At 25.1% G+C, this 13,062-nt stretch overlaps 1 protein-coding gene across 1 annotated transcript; it reads right to left on the reverse strand.

The window, feature by feature from the left end:
- Positions 1-55: 55 nt before the first annotated feature.
- LOC129963163 (repressor of RNA polymerase III transcription MAF1 homolog) lies at positions 56-13,037 on the reverse strand. The gene is made up of 7 exons (XM_056077295.1): positions 12,469-13,037; positions 9,162-9,305; positions 6,366-6,528; positions 5,499-5,623; positions 2,763-2,882; positions 2,365-2,439; positions 56-1,526 (listed from the first exon to the last, which is right to left on the reverse strand). The coding sequence occupies exons 1-6, from the start codon at positions 12,549-12,551 to the stop codon at positions 2,367-2,369; spliced, it is 708 nt and encodes a 235-aa protein (XP_055933270.1). The 5' UTR covers positions 12,552-13,037; the 3' UTR covers positions 56-1,526; positions 2,365-2,366.
- Positions 13,038-13,062: the final 25 nt, after the last annotated feature.

Here is a 13,062-nt window from a genome sequence, read left to right on the forward strand (position 1 = left end):
CTTACATATGTCTTGTGAGTTAATGAGATTTGCTACACATAATAATCTACATATACACCGATATTAACTACTTAAATTACAACATTTCTATTAGTATTACAAAGAATATCAGATCTAAAAAATCTGATAAGAATAAGTAAACACTCCAGTAACAAATAAAATACAAGAATAAGAAATGAAAAAGCTAACAAACACAATGAATAAGTTCAAAACACATAAAACCAGTAATTTTAGAAGTGAAAACCATGGGTGGTGGAAAGCATAATTAACTCTTTAGATGATCCAGAAATAAATGATGCAGATTGTGCGTGTTTCAATGATGCTAATGAATACTTTTGGTTTCAGCGGAGTTCCGAACATAAATGCAGTTTTTCAATTAAGTAGCCTCAGAAAATTAAATTACTCATAGTAATGCAAGGAAAATGGGACAGGACGGAATAATGAGATGACACAAAAGATTTTTTCTCCCAGGGGAAGGGCATTCTGGTATCGTATGATGATGCATCAGCTTTTCCAATGTATTGAATCAAAATGTATTTCTTTCATAAGATTATTTTACATCTGACATACAGAAATGTACAATTTTTCTTAAACTCAGGTGTTGATAGTACCCATGGTGTTAGAATTCTCATTGTGATGAATATTACAGAATATTATAAAAAAAAGTCAATTTCTAAATTCAGTACTAAACACATATACAAACAAAAAAATTGCTTTGCTAAACCAACATAATTACTTTTTTTGCTACTAAGGTTCATACAAAATGACATTTGAGGATTTAATTCCTGCAAAATGAATATAAATGCACCGATTTAATTATCGATACTCTTACTTATCATTAGTCAAATAGCAAACTAAATAATTATCTATAAAAAAATAAAAAAAAAAAGACATCTCCAAAACATGCTTTTTAGGCTTAAGTGCATGAAAAAAGAAAAATTCACATACAACATTTAATACATTTAAAAGTGAAGTCATATGATTTAGTGAGGAGTTGTTTATATACAAATCTTGAATGCATTTTATGCTACTATTTTTTTTTAATACACATGCTCTTTTGCAAAGAACGGGAAAAATAATTATTATAATCAATCAATCTATCTACAAATGTTCAGTAATATATATATATTTTTACTTCATTGTGAAGTTTCAAACTAATGACATATCAAATTACACTTTAGCAGAATTGCTATATAAAGATGTGAAATAAAAGCATAGAATAACTAAATTTTTTTGAACAATATTTAAAGCTTCAAGAATAAGAATTACTGTAAAAACAAATTCTATAATAAGCAACATATATAGATAATATGTATACATAAAACAATACTCTTAATAAAATTATATACATTTAAAAATAATAAAGAAATATCTGTATGTATATATATATATATAGATAGATAATTATCTGACATAATAGAGCAGCATTTGTTCAACTCTACCCAATGAACACTTGAATTCCATGATTATTACACTGCAATTCAAAACCTAAAACTTGCTATTAAATATTCCATTAATCTTCTATTCTATAAAAAATATAAAACAAACAAAAAAAGTTAAAATATGATTTTCAAAATAATGAATAATCAATGAAAAATAAATTGTATTTAAATTGTTTTAACAATTTGGTATATATGGCAAACAAATCTAAGTTAGTTAAGTTGTTAGTTAAGTAGTAAAAAAATTTAGTGAAAATAACAGTAGAAGCAATTCATATTTTCATAAAATAATTTTGTTTTTTCAAGTGGAATATTAGGTAAAAACAGTTTATTTTATAGGAACAAATTAGAAACTATTTGCAACTGGTTAAATGGCATCTTTTTAGAAAAGGAAAGGTCAAAATAAAATAAAGATTGAATAAAATAAGGTCAAAATGCTATGTTTAATATTATGGTAAAACTATAATCATATCAACTTACAAATGGCAACTCATATTGATTGTGATTTATATTTCAAATTAATGAAAAATTCGAGTTTCCATTACCCTTATAATCTTAAAATAGTACTGAAAGCAAAATGATAATAATAATATTTATAACAGTGCCCTAAAATGTACAGCATTAAAGTCCAACATAGCATGAAAACTGCATGATGTAATACTAAAATAACTTATCCAAGTTAAAAATTTACTTTTAAAACAATATCTTTCTTCTTTACTTTAATTTATAAGCATTTAACAAACATTTCCTTATTTATGTGTAGAACAGGTTCACAAAATTTCTGTTGGATAATTATCTTACAAATTTCACTGCTTTATTAATAGTTTCAATTTAATCATTGATTAAGTTATTTTCAAATAAACATACAATAACATTAATTTTTAAATGTACACACAAAATACTCATTAGAATAAAAATAAATTACCTCTACTCAAAAGAATCATCCATTTCCATGATCAAATCATCATCAAACTCTGTTTTTTCTGTGCAATATGGAGTTCTATACATAAAAAAAATATCCAATTATAAAAAATAATTCCTTCTTCAGGTATATTGTCATTCAAATTATTATATGAAATGAAAGAATGGGGATGTTTCAGAAAAGGGGCTATATTTAATTTAACTTAGAATATGCTATTATTAATAATAATAAATAGCCAAAGAATTGCATAGTGTTAGGACTAAGATTTGACAAAACAAATTGTAAGTAAAAAAATTTGGAAAAATAGAATACAGTCATACATTTAGATAAAAATTTAGCATAATATATTGCAAAATAATCAATATATTATAGGTTATGATTATTAATATAGGCTACAATACCCAATAGCATAGCAAGTGAAGAAGACGATTCTTTTCAGTCGCTTATTGAAGAAGAAGTAATTGAAAGACCACAAGCAACCATCTTCTCCATAAGGATCACTATCCAAATCAGGATTGTAACTAAAATAGATAAAAATGAAATACTCAATACTAAAAAACCGCACTGAATCTCCTATAATTACAACTAGCGAATAAAAAGAATTAGAAATATCCATATCATACAGATGTTTGGTTTTTAGTGAAGACAAGCTATAATTTTGCAGAACACCTTTCATTTCAGGCTAATAAATTTTGACTTAAAAATGTTTTTAGGAAAATTTTATTAATTAAGCCAGATTTTAGAAAACAATAGTTCCAAGATCCATTTTCTTATGCATTCTCAAATAATTTTTTACAAGCAAATCTTCATATGCAACTTTTTACAACAAATCTTTATATGCAACTTTTTACAACAAAATATTACTAAGTATTATAATAATTTTTCAACATTATAGCTCAGTAGCATTTACATGGAAATTGCTGGAAACAAATGCATAAAATAGATACATAACAAAAGGGAACATCTTTGGAGTCTAAAGTAACATTTGTACATATATATATATATATGTTATTGTATCAAATCTATTTCCAAAAGATTAATAATGTATTTTGAAGACATACCAAGATTTTATTCCAGTCACAAGACTATATTTATTAAAAGTAAAAACTTCAATTTTATTATATTAGTTTTTAGGAAGTTTAAACCTGAAGTTATGCAATTACATTGAAAGCAGGGATTGCTTCAGGCATTATCCAAAATATTAAAAAAAAAAAAAAAAATGTTTAATCTATAGGGAAGAATACTTAACAAAAATATTTCTATGGTACTTAAATTACAAAGTTAAAATTTTTATACTATTTTCAAAAATATGGAAAAAAAATGACACAGACATATGTTATTTATGTACTTATTGTATAACATTTTATTTAAATTTATATTTTTAGATATTCAAAAGCGAATGAAAAATATACTTGTGTACAACTAGTTTCCTTGGTTGATTCAACTTTGGTATATTTAATATCTCCCTGATCAATGTGAAATAGTTAGCTTTATGTGGACAGATAAAGTTTTTTTTTTTTCTTCTTATAAATAAAAATATTTTAAAGCTCTCTTTTAGTTAAATATTAATCTGGTAAAAAAATTATTCAGCATATTAAACAAGATCTAAAAATTTTATCATCTAGTCGTTTTTCAAATTTTATCACATTTTTTAAAGGGTAATTATAGGAAATTTTCATTGTCTGTGTGCATCATTCCACTAATACTTTTCCTATCTTTCATACTCATCTGCACAATCTGCAACATATGCTCTTTAACAGAGATTCCTTTGCAATGCTTAAATTTTTTACATGGCATCTTTTGCAAAAGAAAAGAAAAATGACAGTATGATAAATTATGCTAAACAGCCCTTAAAAACACTATAAACACAATTTAATGTCTGCAAGAATTACAGAATTTGCCAATGTGCAGGAAAGTTTATATAATATTTGCACTCAAATATTAATTATATAACTTCTGATTTGGGGAAAAGTGGCTTTGCAATACAACTACAAAGCCAACTGGTGAGAAATTAAAACAAAAAAAAAAAAAAAAAAAAAAAGGGAGGGGGATAATTGTTAAATTATGGAAGGTATTAAAAGAAGTTGTTATTGGGCTAGAAACAGATCAGGAATCTTGGTTTTTGGAAATTTTTAGGAAGTCTTGGATCGATTAACAAGATTAAATTCAGAATTTCTCAATTAGAGTTCTATTTTACTGTTTTGCAAACCAATGATATTTCAGGGACTAAAGTAACTGATACATATAGTATAATATTGCTCTTAATATTAAATATTAACATGTTAAAAATTATAAATGTGTAAGGAAAAGAACTAGTTGCCTTATTCTTAATTTATGATGTAAAGAAATTAGGGAAAAAAAATCAATATTGTTTATTAATCAGTTCACAATTCCAAAAAAGTCTTAAGAAATAAAATATTGGCAAATTTGCACATTCAGAAAAATTATTTGGTTGAAAAATGTCCCAACCCTTCTCTGAATTATTATTTCTTCTCCCTCCCTTTATGCTACATTTCGATAAAATAGCTGATTAATAAGGACATGGTGTTTTTAAGCTTAATTTAACTGCTAATTCATAAAAGTTATATTATTGGGTCTATATATCATTAAAGACAATTAAATAAGGTTGAAAATCACATTTAGGTTATAAGCAGTTGTTTACTCCTGGTGTATTAAAATGGCATCATTGTCACATAATATAATAGAAACTAATAACTAAAATTATTCATAACAATAAGTATGATTTTACATCTAATACAAGCGATGTATGAATCAGCAATTAAAAACAATGTTTCCTTTAAAGATAATAGTAGGTGTCCTATTCTTCTCTATTCTGTCTTAGCTATTAAAAAAAAGCCTCCAAAACTTAACAGTTGCATACATGCAAAGAGCAACTTCATTGATTAGTTCATAAGAAAAATATTACTTTATATATTTGTTGAACTATATATATTTAAATAAAGTAAAACAAATAGTATCATAAAAATAATAGAAAAATCAATCTTATTAGATTTGCACTCAGTTAAAAATTATAGATGCAGGCAGGCATTCGGAAATGCGCAAAGAGATATTAACAAAAAGTTCTATGTTTTAAATATATATATGTATATTTGAATGATACAAAAAGCATATGTTACCTGTAAATGTCGCATTCATTCAAACTGATTTCATGGTCCAATGCAGACCACAGTTGGGCTTTTAAAGCCTCATAATCATTATTTGCATTTGCACTTAGTTTGCTGTCAACAGCATTCATAACCCACTAGAAAACAAAAATACATAATTTTTCTATGTTTAATTTTTTAAAAATGCAAGTAGGACAAATTTGTAAGCAGATAAGGGTTTAATGAAATAAAAAATATGAAAACATTGACAAAGAAAGGGGGTATTTAAATTCTTTTTTTTAAGATGCCAAGATGATTTTTGATTTTAAATTTTACAAGACAATTTTAATTAGCCTTAGAGTTTCCTTAATGGATATTACAAAAGTTATAAAATATTACAAAATATGATTATATGATCAATTATTTTTCTAACAGTATTTAACAAAGAAAATCTAATCTTTGATTATTACAGGCTTATTACAGCACAAATCAATGGTATTATTTATTTTTATTAATCATTTTGGATGAATATTAACAAAGTATAAATATCATTTAAAGCATTTTTCATAATTTTTTTTTTTTAAAAAAAAGAGTAAAGTTTATTGTATCAAGAGAGATAAAAACTACAAAATTAAAATTAAATAAATATAAAAGATATTATATTACTATTAAAAAATATATTTTACAAGGGAGAATGTGGCCTAAAATAAACTTCGCACAAAATGTGGAAACAATTTGTGCAGTGATATAATATTTTGTAATGCAGAAAAATAAAAGGTTAAATTTATTTTTTAATAAGTTAAATTTGAAATAATTCTTTGCAATAAAAAAAAGCATAAAATTCATTAACAAATTATATATGCAGACATAAATTGGGAGATATGCACAAGATTCACTTACTCTTACACTATGTTCTCGGCTAAACTCTTCACTTTTAGCATGGCTAAAATCATAATCTGGATGAAAAGATGCATTCAAAGTGGCTATTAAATAGCTCAATGTTTTGCGATTGATGGTGTCACATAAAGGTCCTTGTCCTTCTCCATCATCACTCTGACTGCGACTGAAACAGTTGCAATAAAAAGCAGCTTTAAAGATTAAGAAAATTTTGGAACATTTTCTGCAAATCATTTTTGTTGATTTCACATTCATCTGCTGTATTTTCCAACATTAAAAATTTCTAACTTTTAAAAATAAAATATATTGTATAAGTCAAATGATATGCCAGCACATGCATTGAAAGAGAGTCAACTTTAACCTAAATAAACTAATTTCAACATTTCTAAAAAAAAAAAGCAATTTGTATACATATCTTGCATAGCACAGAAATTTGTAATTGGCAATTCAGTATGTCAAAATATTTAAATTTTCACAAAAATTATATATAAATCCAATTAATAAACTTTCAGAAGTAGCTAGACATTATATCGTAACAATAATACATTTTCCTAGTTCTAATTCTTTTAATAATAAGAAAATAAGAAATATCTTTATAGCATTGTAAGTATTCAATAATGCATTGCCTTCACAGAGCTTTCAATGCCTTAACCCTTATTTTTCAAGTTTAAATAAAAATAGCAATTTTTCTTTTCGGTATTTTAATGAGATGCCACAAAGACTTGTGATATTCAAGGACAAGCTATAATTTTAATCATTATATAATATGCGACATTATATAATATGTGAATTTAATTGGATTTCAATTGAGCATTTTACTGAGAATGATGATGAAATTAAATCACTTTATTATACTTACTAAATGATTAAAAAACATTCAGATATTGAAGAATTCCTTTGTATGGTGTCATAACAACAAAGGCAAATTTTTAAAAAAATACATTTCAATCAAAAACTTAATGAGAATTAAAAAAAAAAAAGAAGGATCAAAACAAATGTAATTGTTTTTTAAACTAAATTAAAATTTTCTCACCAAACTTTCTGAAAAAGTAAGAAAAATCATATTGCAATAAAGTATGTAAGTGAAAGGAATAATGTAATTGATTATTTAAAATAATATAGTATTAAAATATATAGTATATTCAATATATTTTATTATTATATATATTGTGATTAAAGTTTAAGAAAAAAGATATAAATATGGCAATGAAGGAGGTTCAATTCTAAAGGTAATAATGTTATTGTGCCAATCAATTTCATTATCCTCTAAACAAGTAATGCTTTCCTTCATTTTCTATACCAATATATCTATACCAATTTCTATGCCAATATTTCTATACCAATTTTCTATACCTATATTTAAAATAAAAAATTACAATTTGCTAAATGTCAAAAAAATTTAAGAAAATTTCATATAATTACTACTAATTAATATACCTGGTGATGACTCTATTAATAGTAAAATTCTGAATTTAGAATAATGATTATAGATTTCATTTTCTGGTAAATGACAACAAAAGTACAATTGCAAATGATATAAACGTGCAATAGGTATTAACTAGGATAGTAGGAACAAATGCTGAATGCTACAAAAATCTTTTGTTTTTCTAGCATATGCAACGATTTCAGGTACCGCAAGTTGTTCATTTTTCTTTCAAGCAAGTTAAGAAAATTTGGTGAGAAAAAGACAAGCAAGCCTTTTACTTTAAATTTTGCTGAGGGCCACCCTACGGCATAAACATTTGCAAAGCAAATGAAACAGACCTGAATTAAGGGTTAATGGAATAAAAATGTTGCACTCTAATTTAAAAACTGGAGTTTTAATATTTTAAATTGTTTAAAAAAATTAATAGTAACAATATAAAAAGTACAGCAAAATACTAAACCGATTTTAAGATCTTACTAAAAAATTCTGTATCATTTTGTGTGATTAATTAGTTGTTTATAGTATTCTGAATGAAGATTCAATGATAAAATTATTTAATATACTGTTTTGATCTGGACCTTGAATAAAGCATTACACATGCTTTACTGTACCATTTACATTCAATTTATTAAACTTAAAATGTTTAGCTAACCTTGAAAAAAAAATTCTTAATAAAGCTTAATCTCACTTAATTTTTGCACCATCTTAACTTCAAAAACAGCTTTCATTCATAAAAATTAATGATTTTAAGATACTTTACATGCATTTCAGTTGTTTAACTTATCTATAAGAAAATGTTTTGAAGCAATATTAGAATTTATGAGGGTTTTTATAATTTTATACCAAAATCAATAACATAAATAATTCAAGTTCCTATCTTGAATACTGCATTGATAAGAGGGCATACTTTGGATCGACAAATTTAATATACCAATTTAATAAACAGTGAATTTATGATAAAAAAAATTAGTTAGAAACTGTCTACTCATGAAATTTGTTACTGAACTCCTGAGCAAAAACATAGGTATTAAACAAGAAGCATATTCAATATGGTTGTGATTGCATACATTAAAATGCATTTTTAAAAAATAATAGTTTGCTTTTGCACATACATTTTTTTGTTAAAAATGTCTTTCACACTTTGAAATTAAATGTCTTTGACCTTAAAAATACTTTTTAAAATTAGGTATTTTTAGTGTCAAAGACATTTAATCAATTTTAAAAATAAAAATGATATTTTTCTTTTTTGTGGCTTTTATTTGGGCATAAAGCAATTGTTGTTTTTAAAAATAATTTAAAAAGTTGTTAGTAATGCTAAAAAGGTTTTAACAACATTAAAAATAAAAACAAGAGAAAGGCTCTTTTTTTTTCACCTGTAGTTTTTATTTGGACTTGTAGCAGTAAGCATGCTTTGTGGAGGTGAGAGAGCCTGAAGGTCATTTGGGCCAGCCTCAGCATTCATCATTTTAAACAACTTCTTGTGGTCGCCTGCCATTTTGCAAGAATAGCTTTCAATTCTGTCAGAGAAAAGGGGGAAGGATTGATTTAGACAGGTAATTAGCATTTTTACTATTAAGTATTTAAAATATAAGACTTTTAAAAAGTGTACAAATAAAAATAAATAATTATTATTTAGCAAAATATGCACTGCTCACCTATATTATCAAGTTAAAACATTTCTTTGGTAAAAAAACAACTTAGCTTAATATTCTTACCAAAGAATATTTATAAAAATTATTTCATCAGATAGAATACTTATAATAATAAAAGTGAGAAATGGAATACATCTTATGTACAGATTATACATCTTCAGATGTACATCACTTAACTAAAGTCATTGATAAAGAAAACAGAGAGGAAAAGTTCTCAAAAAATTAAATAGCATGATTATAAATAAATGTTATAAAAAAAATAGGGTATTTTTCGCTAGCCAGGCACAAATATCGCCAATTGTGAACCAAACAAGCATTTGGTGGAATTCTACATTATTTGGCGATTTTTCGCTCACGCCCGGCTAACGGAAAAGCACCAAATAGTATAAATTGTAACAAAACTTTGTTAAAAAAAAAAATGTAAGATTTTTTTTCCTGTTAGTCACAGCATTTCAACGTATGAAAAAATGTCATAAAAGATAGTACAATTAAAAATATATTTTGGTAATGATATGGTATTTATTAAACAATAATAATTAATTGCTAAAAAGAAAAAGGAGAGACAAATATCACATTTTAATAGGCTCTTTTGTAACTAATGTCTGCCAATGACATGTAGTTAATACTAAAGTTCACTGATTGCATATGGTTAATAAACATACACCAGTAAAATATATTACAAAATTGTGTATTGTTATTAAATAATCCTGTATTCTATAAATGAGTATTTCAGAATAATTATTGAAGTATGTCAGAATTAGTTAGAATAGAACTTTTCAAAAAAGAAAATGGATTCATTCCTATCTCGTTTTATACACATGGTACTTGCTCAGATAAAGAAAGATAATTTTGAAACTTCATTATAACATTTTTTGCCAATTTAAAATTTAAAAAAAAAAAAAAACATGCAAAGAAATTAAGCATTAACTAAAAATTATTAAAAGGAAAAAAAAAAAAAAAAAAAAAAGCAACATAGCTATTCAATAAAATTTTATGAAATGACTGAAATCAATTTGATTTCATAAATTACATCTGTCCACACATTTAAATATCTGAAAGAATAATAATAAAAAATAATGTTTACAATCAATTTGCAACTGATCTATATTATGAAAAATAGATTCCAGCAACAATACTTCAAGTGCTTATTGATACATAAACTATATTTAGGAAATAAAAATGATGTATTTAAAAATTAGCAAATGCTTTTTAACCTACTGACCCATGTCTAACCAACACCTAAAACAATAACACTTGAATGCAGAAAGAACGACGTTCCACATTCCAACCATTAATGGTGAAGTTTATTGGAATAATGTTCTATGTTTCAGGCAGTTGAAGGTTTAGTATAAATAACATTCTTCATTCAACTATAAATTTTAAAGTACAAAAATTCTTACAGCAAATTTTAAAAATAAAGACTGATTCTTGTGTACAATTTGGTTTTAACAGGAACTAAATAACGGCAAGAAAAAATTCCACCAAATTATAAAAATTCACTCAAGTGCATTATTATTTATTATGAAAAATTTTGAATATGTGAAGCACATGCTAAACAGTTTAAGGATTGAAATTGCCCAATTGTCAAAATTTTTTCTAGGTGCTTTTTGACTGCCATTACAACCGACAAGTACAGATTCTTGTAATGAAAATATAAACAATGAATTAAAAAATAATATGGACTTGATTTTTTTATTACAATATTTTAATTAGGTTATTTTAGTTCTATTTTCACTATGTTTATGTCACTGCAATGTCTGTATTATTACAATATTCTATTAATTGAATTTTTAAAAAATGGGAAAAATGATATCGCACAATAATTTTATGATTATGATAAAGAATTCTCTAAGTAATTAATGCTTATTTCATATACATTTCCCCCTAAACAAGCAAAGAAATTAATAACAGCATTAAAAAACAATCATAATGCACTTCACAACTTAAAAAAATTGAATCCATTTAATTTTTCAATACATTTATAATTCTGAAAAAATTAGTGTTATGATTTTTATATACTACAATTTTGTCTCTTATTTTCAAAAATAAAATATTTCGCTTTATTTTTCACCAATATTAAATGATTTCATAAAAAAAATATATGCTGTATATATACAGTATCATTATAATCATAACTAAATTTCCGAACTGTTAGCCATATACCTCTATCAGAAAAATGTTCTAAATGATAGAGATTATATTTAAAAGTATATGAGGCAATAAATGTGTAAGTGGAAAAATAACCAAGTCTAAATATTTATTGTCATTCAGCTCTATAATATTATTTACTCAAAAAAATCTTGACACATTAATATTTAAATTAAAAATTTTACTGCTAATTAAAAAAATAGAATAATTGAGTTATAAAGCACTGTATTTAAGGAGATCAATGGCTCCTTGAAGAAAAATAGTATTTTGATTACTAGATCTCTATTTAGGCAGCCATTTAATTAGCCTAAAATATTCTAAAACAGTGATATTTAAAATTTCATAAATTTCTGCAATCAAAACAAATAAGGTTTTTTGGGGGGCAGGAGGCTAAAAAAAATGCTTAGAATTTTAAAATATTTTACAAAATATGATTAATAAGATTGGGAAAGTGAACAGAAATTAGATTTTGTAATTTTTGCAGCATTACATGCACAGAACAGCATAAAAAAATTATTTATTTCATTTGGAACATTTCTATAACTTATATTCTATTCCTATTTCTATACTGCTGTTTGCAACGTAGCAATTGTATAACAATTAGAGCAGAAATCTTCTATATTCAAAACAAAATGTTTTGAAACCGAAATATTCTTACACATTCAATCAAAATAAATGAAAATTGCTAAATAATACAAAACCAAAATAGTGCAGTTTTATTTAAGATTTTCAAAAGGCTGCAAAATGCTGAATTTTTTGGCAATAAAAAAAACTATCAACAATAACATTTACTCAAATTCTATCATGAAGATGCCTAAATACATTTTAGTATACTAAAATATGCTGAAAAGATTATATTTCAATAAAAAAAAATAATTACCTTCCACGAATCAAACAGTCGCCAGTTTGAAAACGAAGTGCTGAATTAATAGCTTCAAATATACTGCTCTCTAAAAACTTCATGATCTTCTTGGTAAAAAATCTTTAAAATTTGTACTGAATGAACACAAAATGGATATGCAGAGGTATATTTATGACTTTCTCAGTAAAATACAGTTTAGAAAGAGTAACTACTAAAGTTCTTCAAGATACTTCTCGGATGTGTTCTTATGAATCTGTTTCGTCTGAGATTTCTTAAAGAATGGCAGATATTTATGATTCTTGAAGACAAAGCATCTTTATAAAGTTTAAATTTTTGGTTTTCGTTGAGCATTGGGCAGCAGAAAGAATCTACAGAAGTGAAGACCTCGCTCTAATAGTGAGCGAATTTCAGTTCTAGCAATCAGAAAACCTTATAATCTTCTTACCGTTTTTTATGTTATAATAGTTATCCAAATTCAAACTTTGAAGGAGGGAAAAAAACAAATGTTCAACCCTCAAACCCTGCTAAAACTTGTTTGTTTGAGAAGTCACCTTCTTCACAAAAATATTTACATCTAATTTGACAGTAGGAAGTTGCTATTGCCAGATTCTA

The sequence above is a fragment of the Argiope bruennichi genome, chromosome 3, assembly GCF_947563725.1.
Source record: "Argiope bruennichi chromosome 3, qqArgBrue1.1, whole genome shotgun sequence".
NCBI lineage: Eukaryota > Metazoa > Arthropoda > Arachnida > Araneae > Araneidae > Argiope > Argiope bruennichi.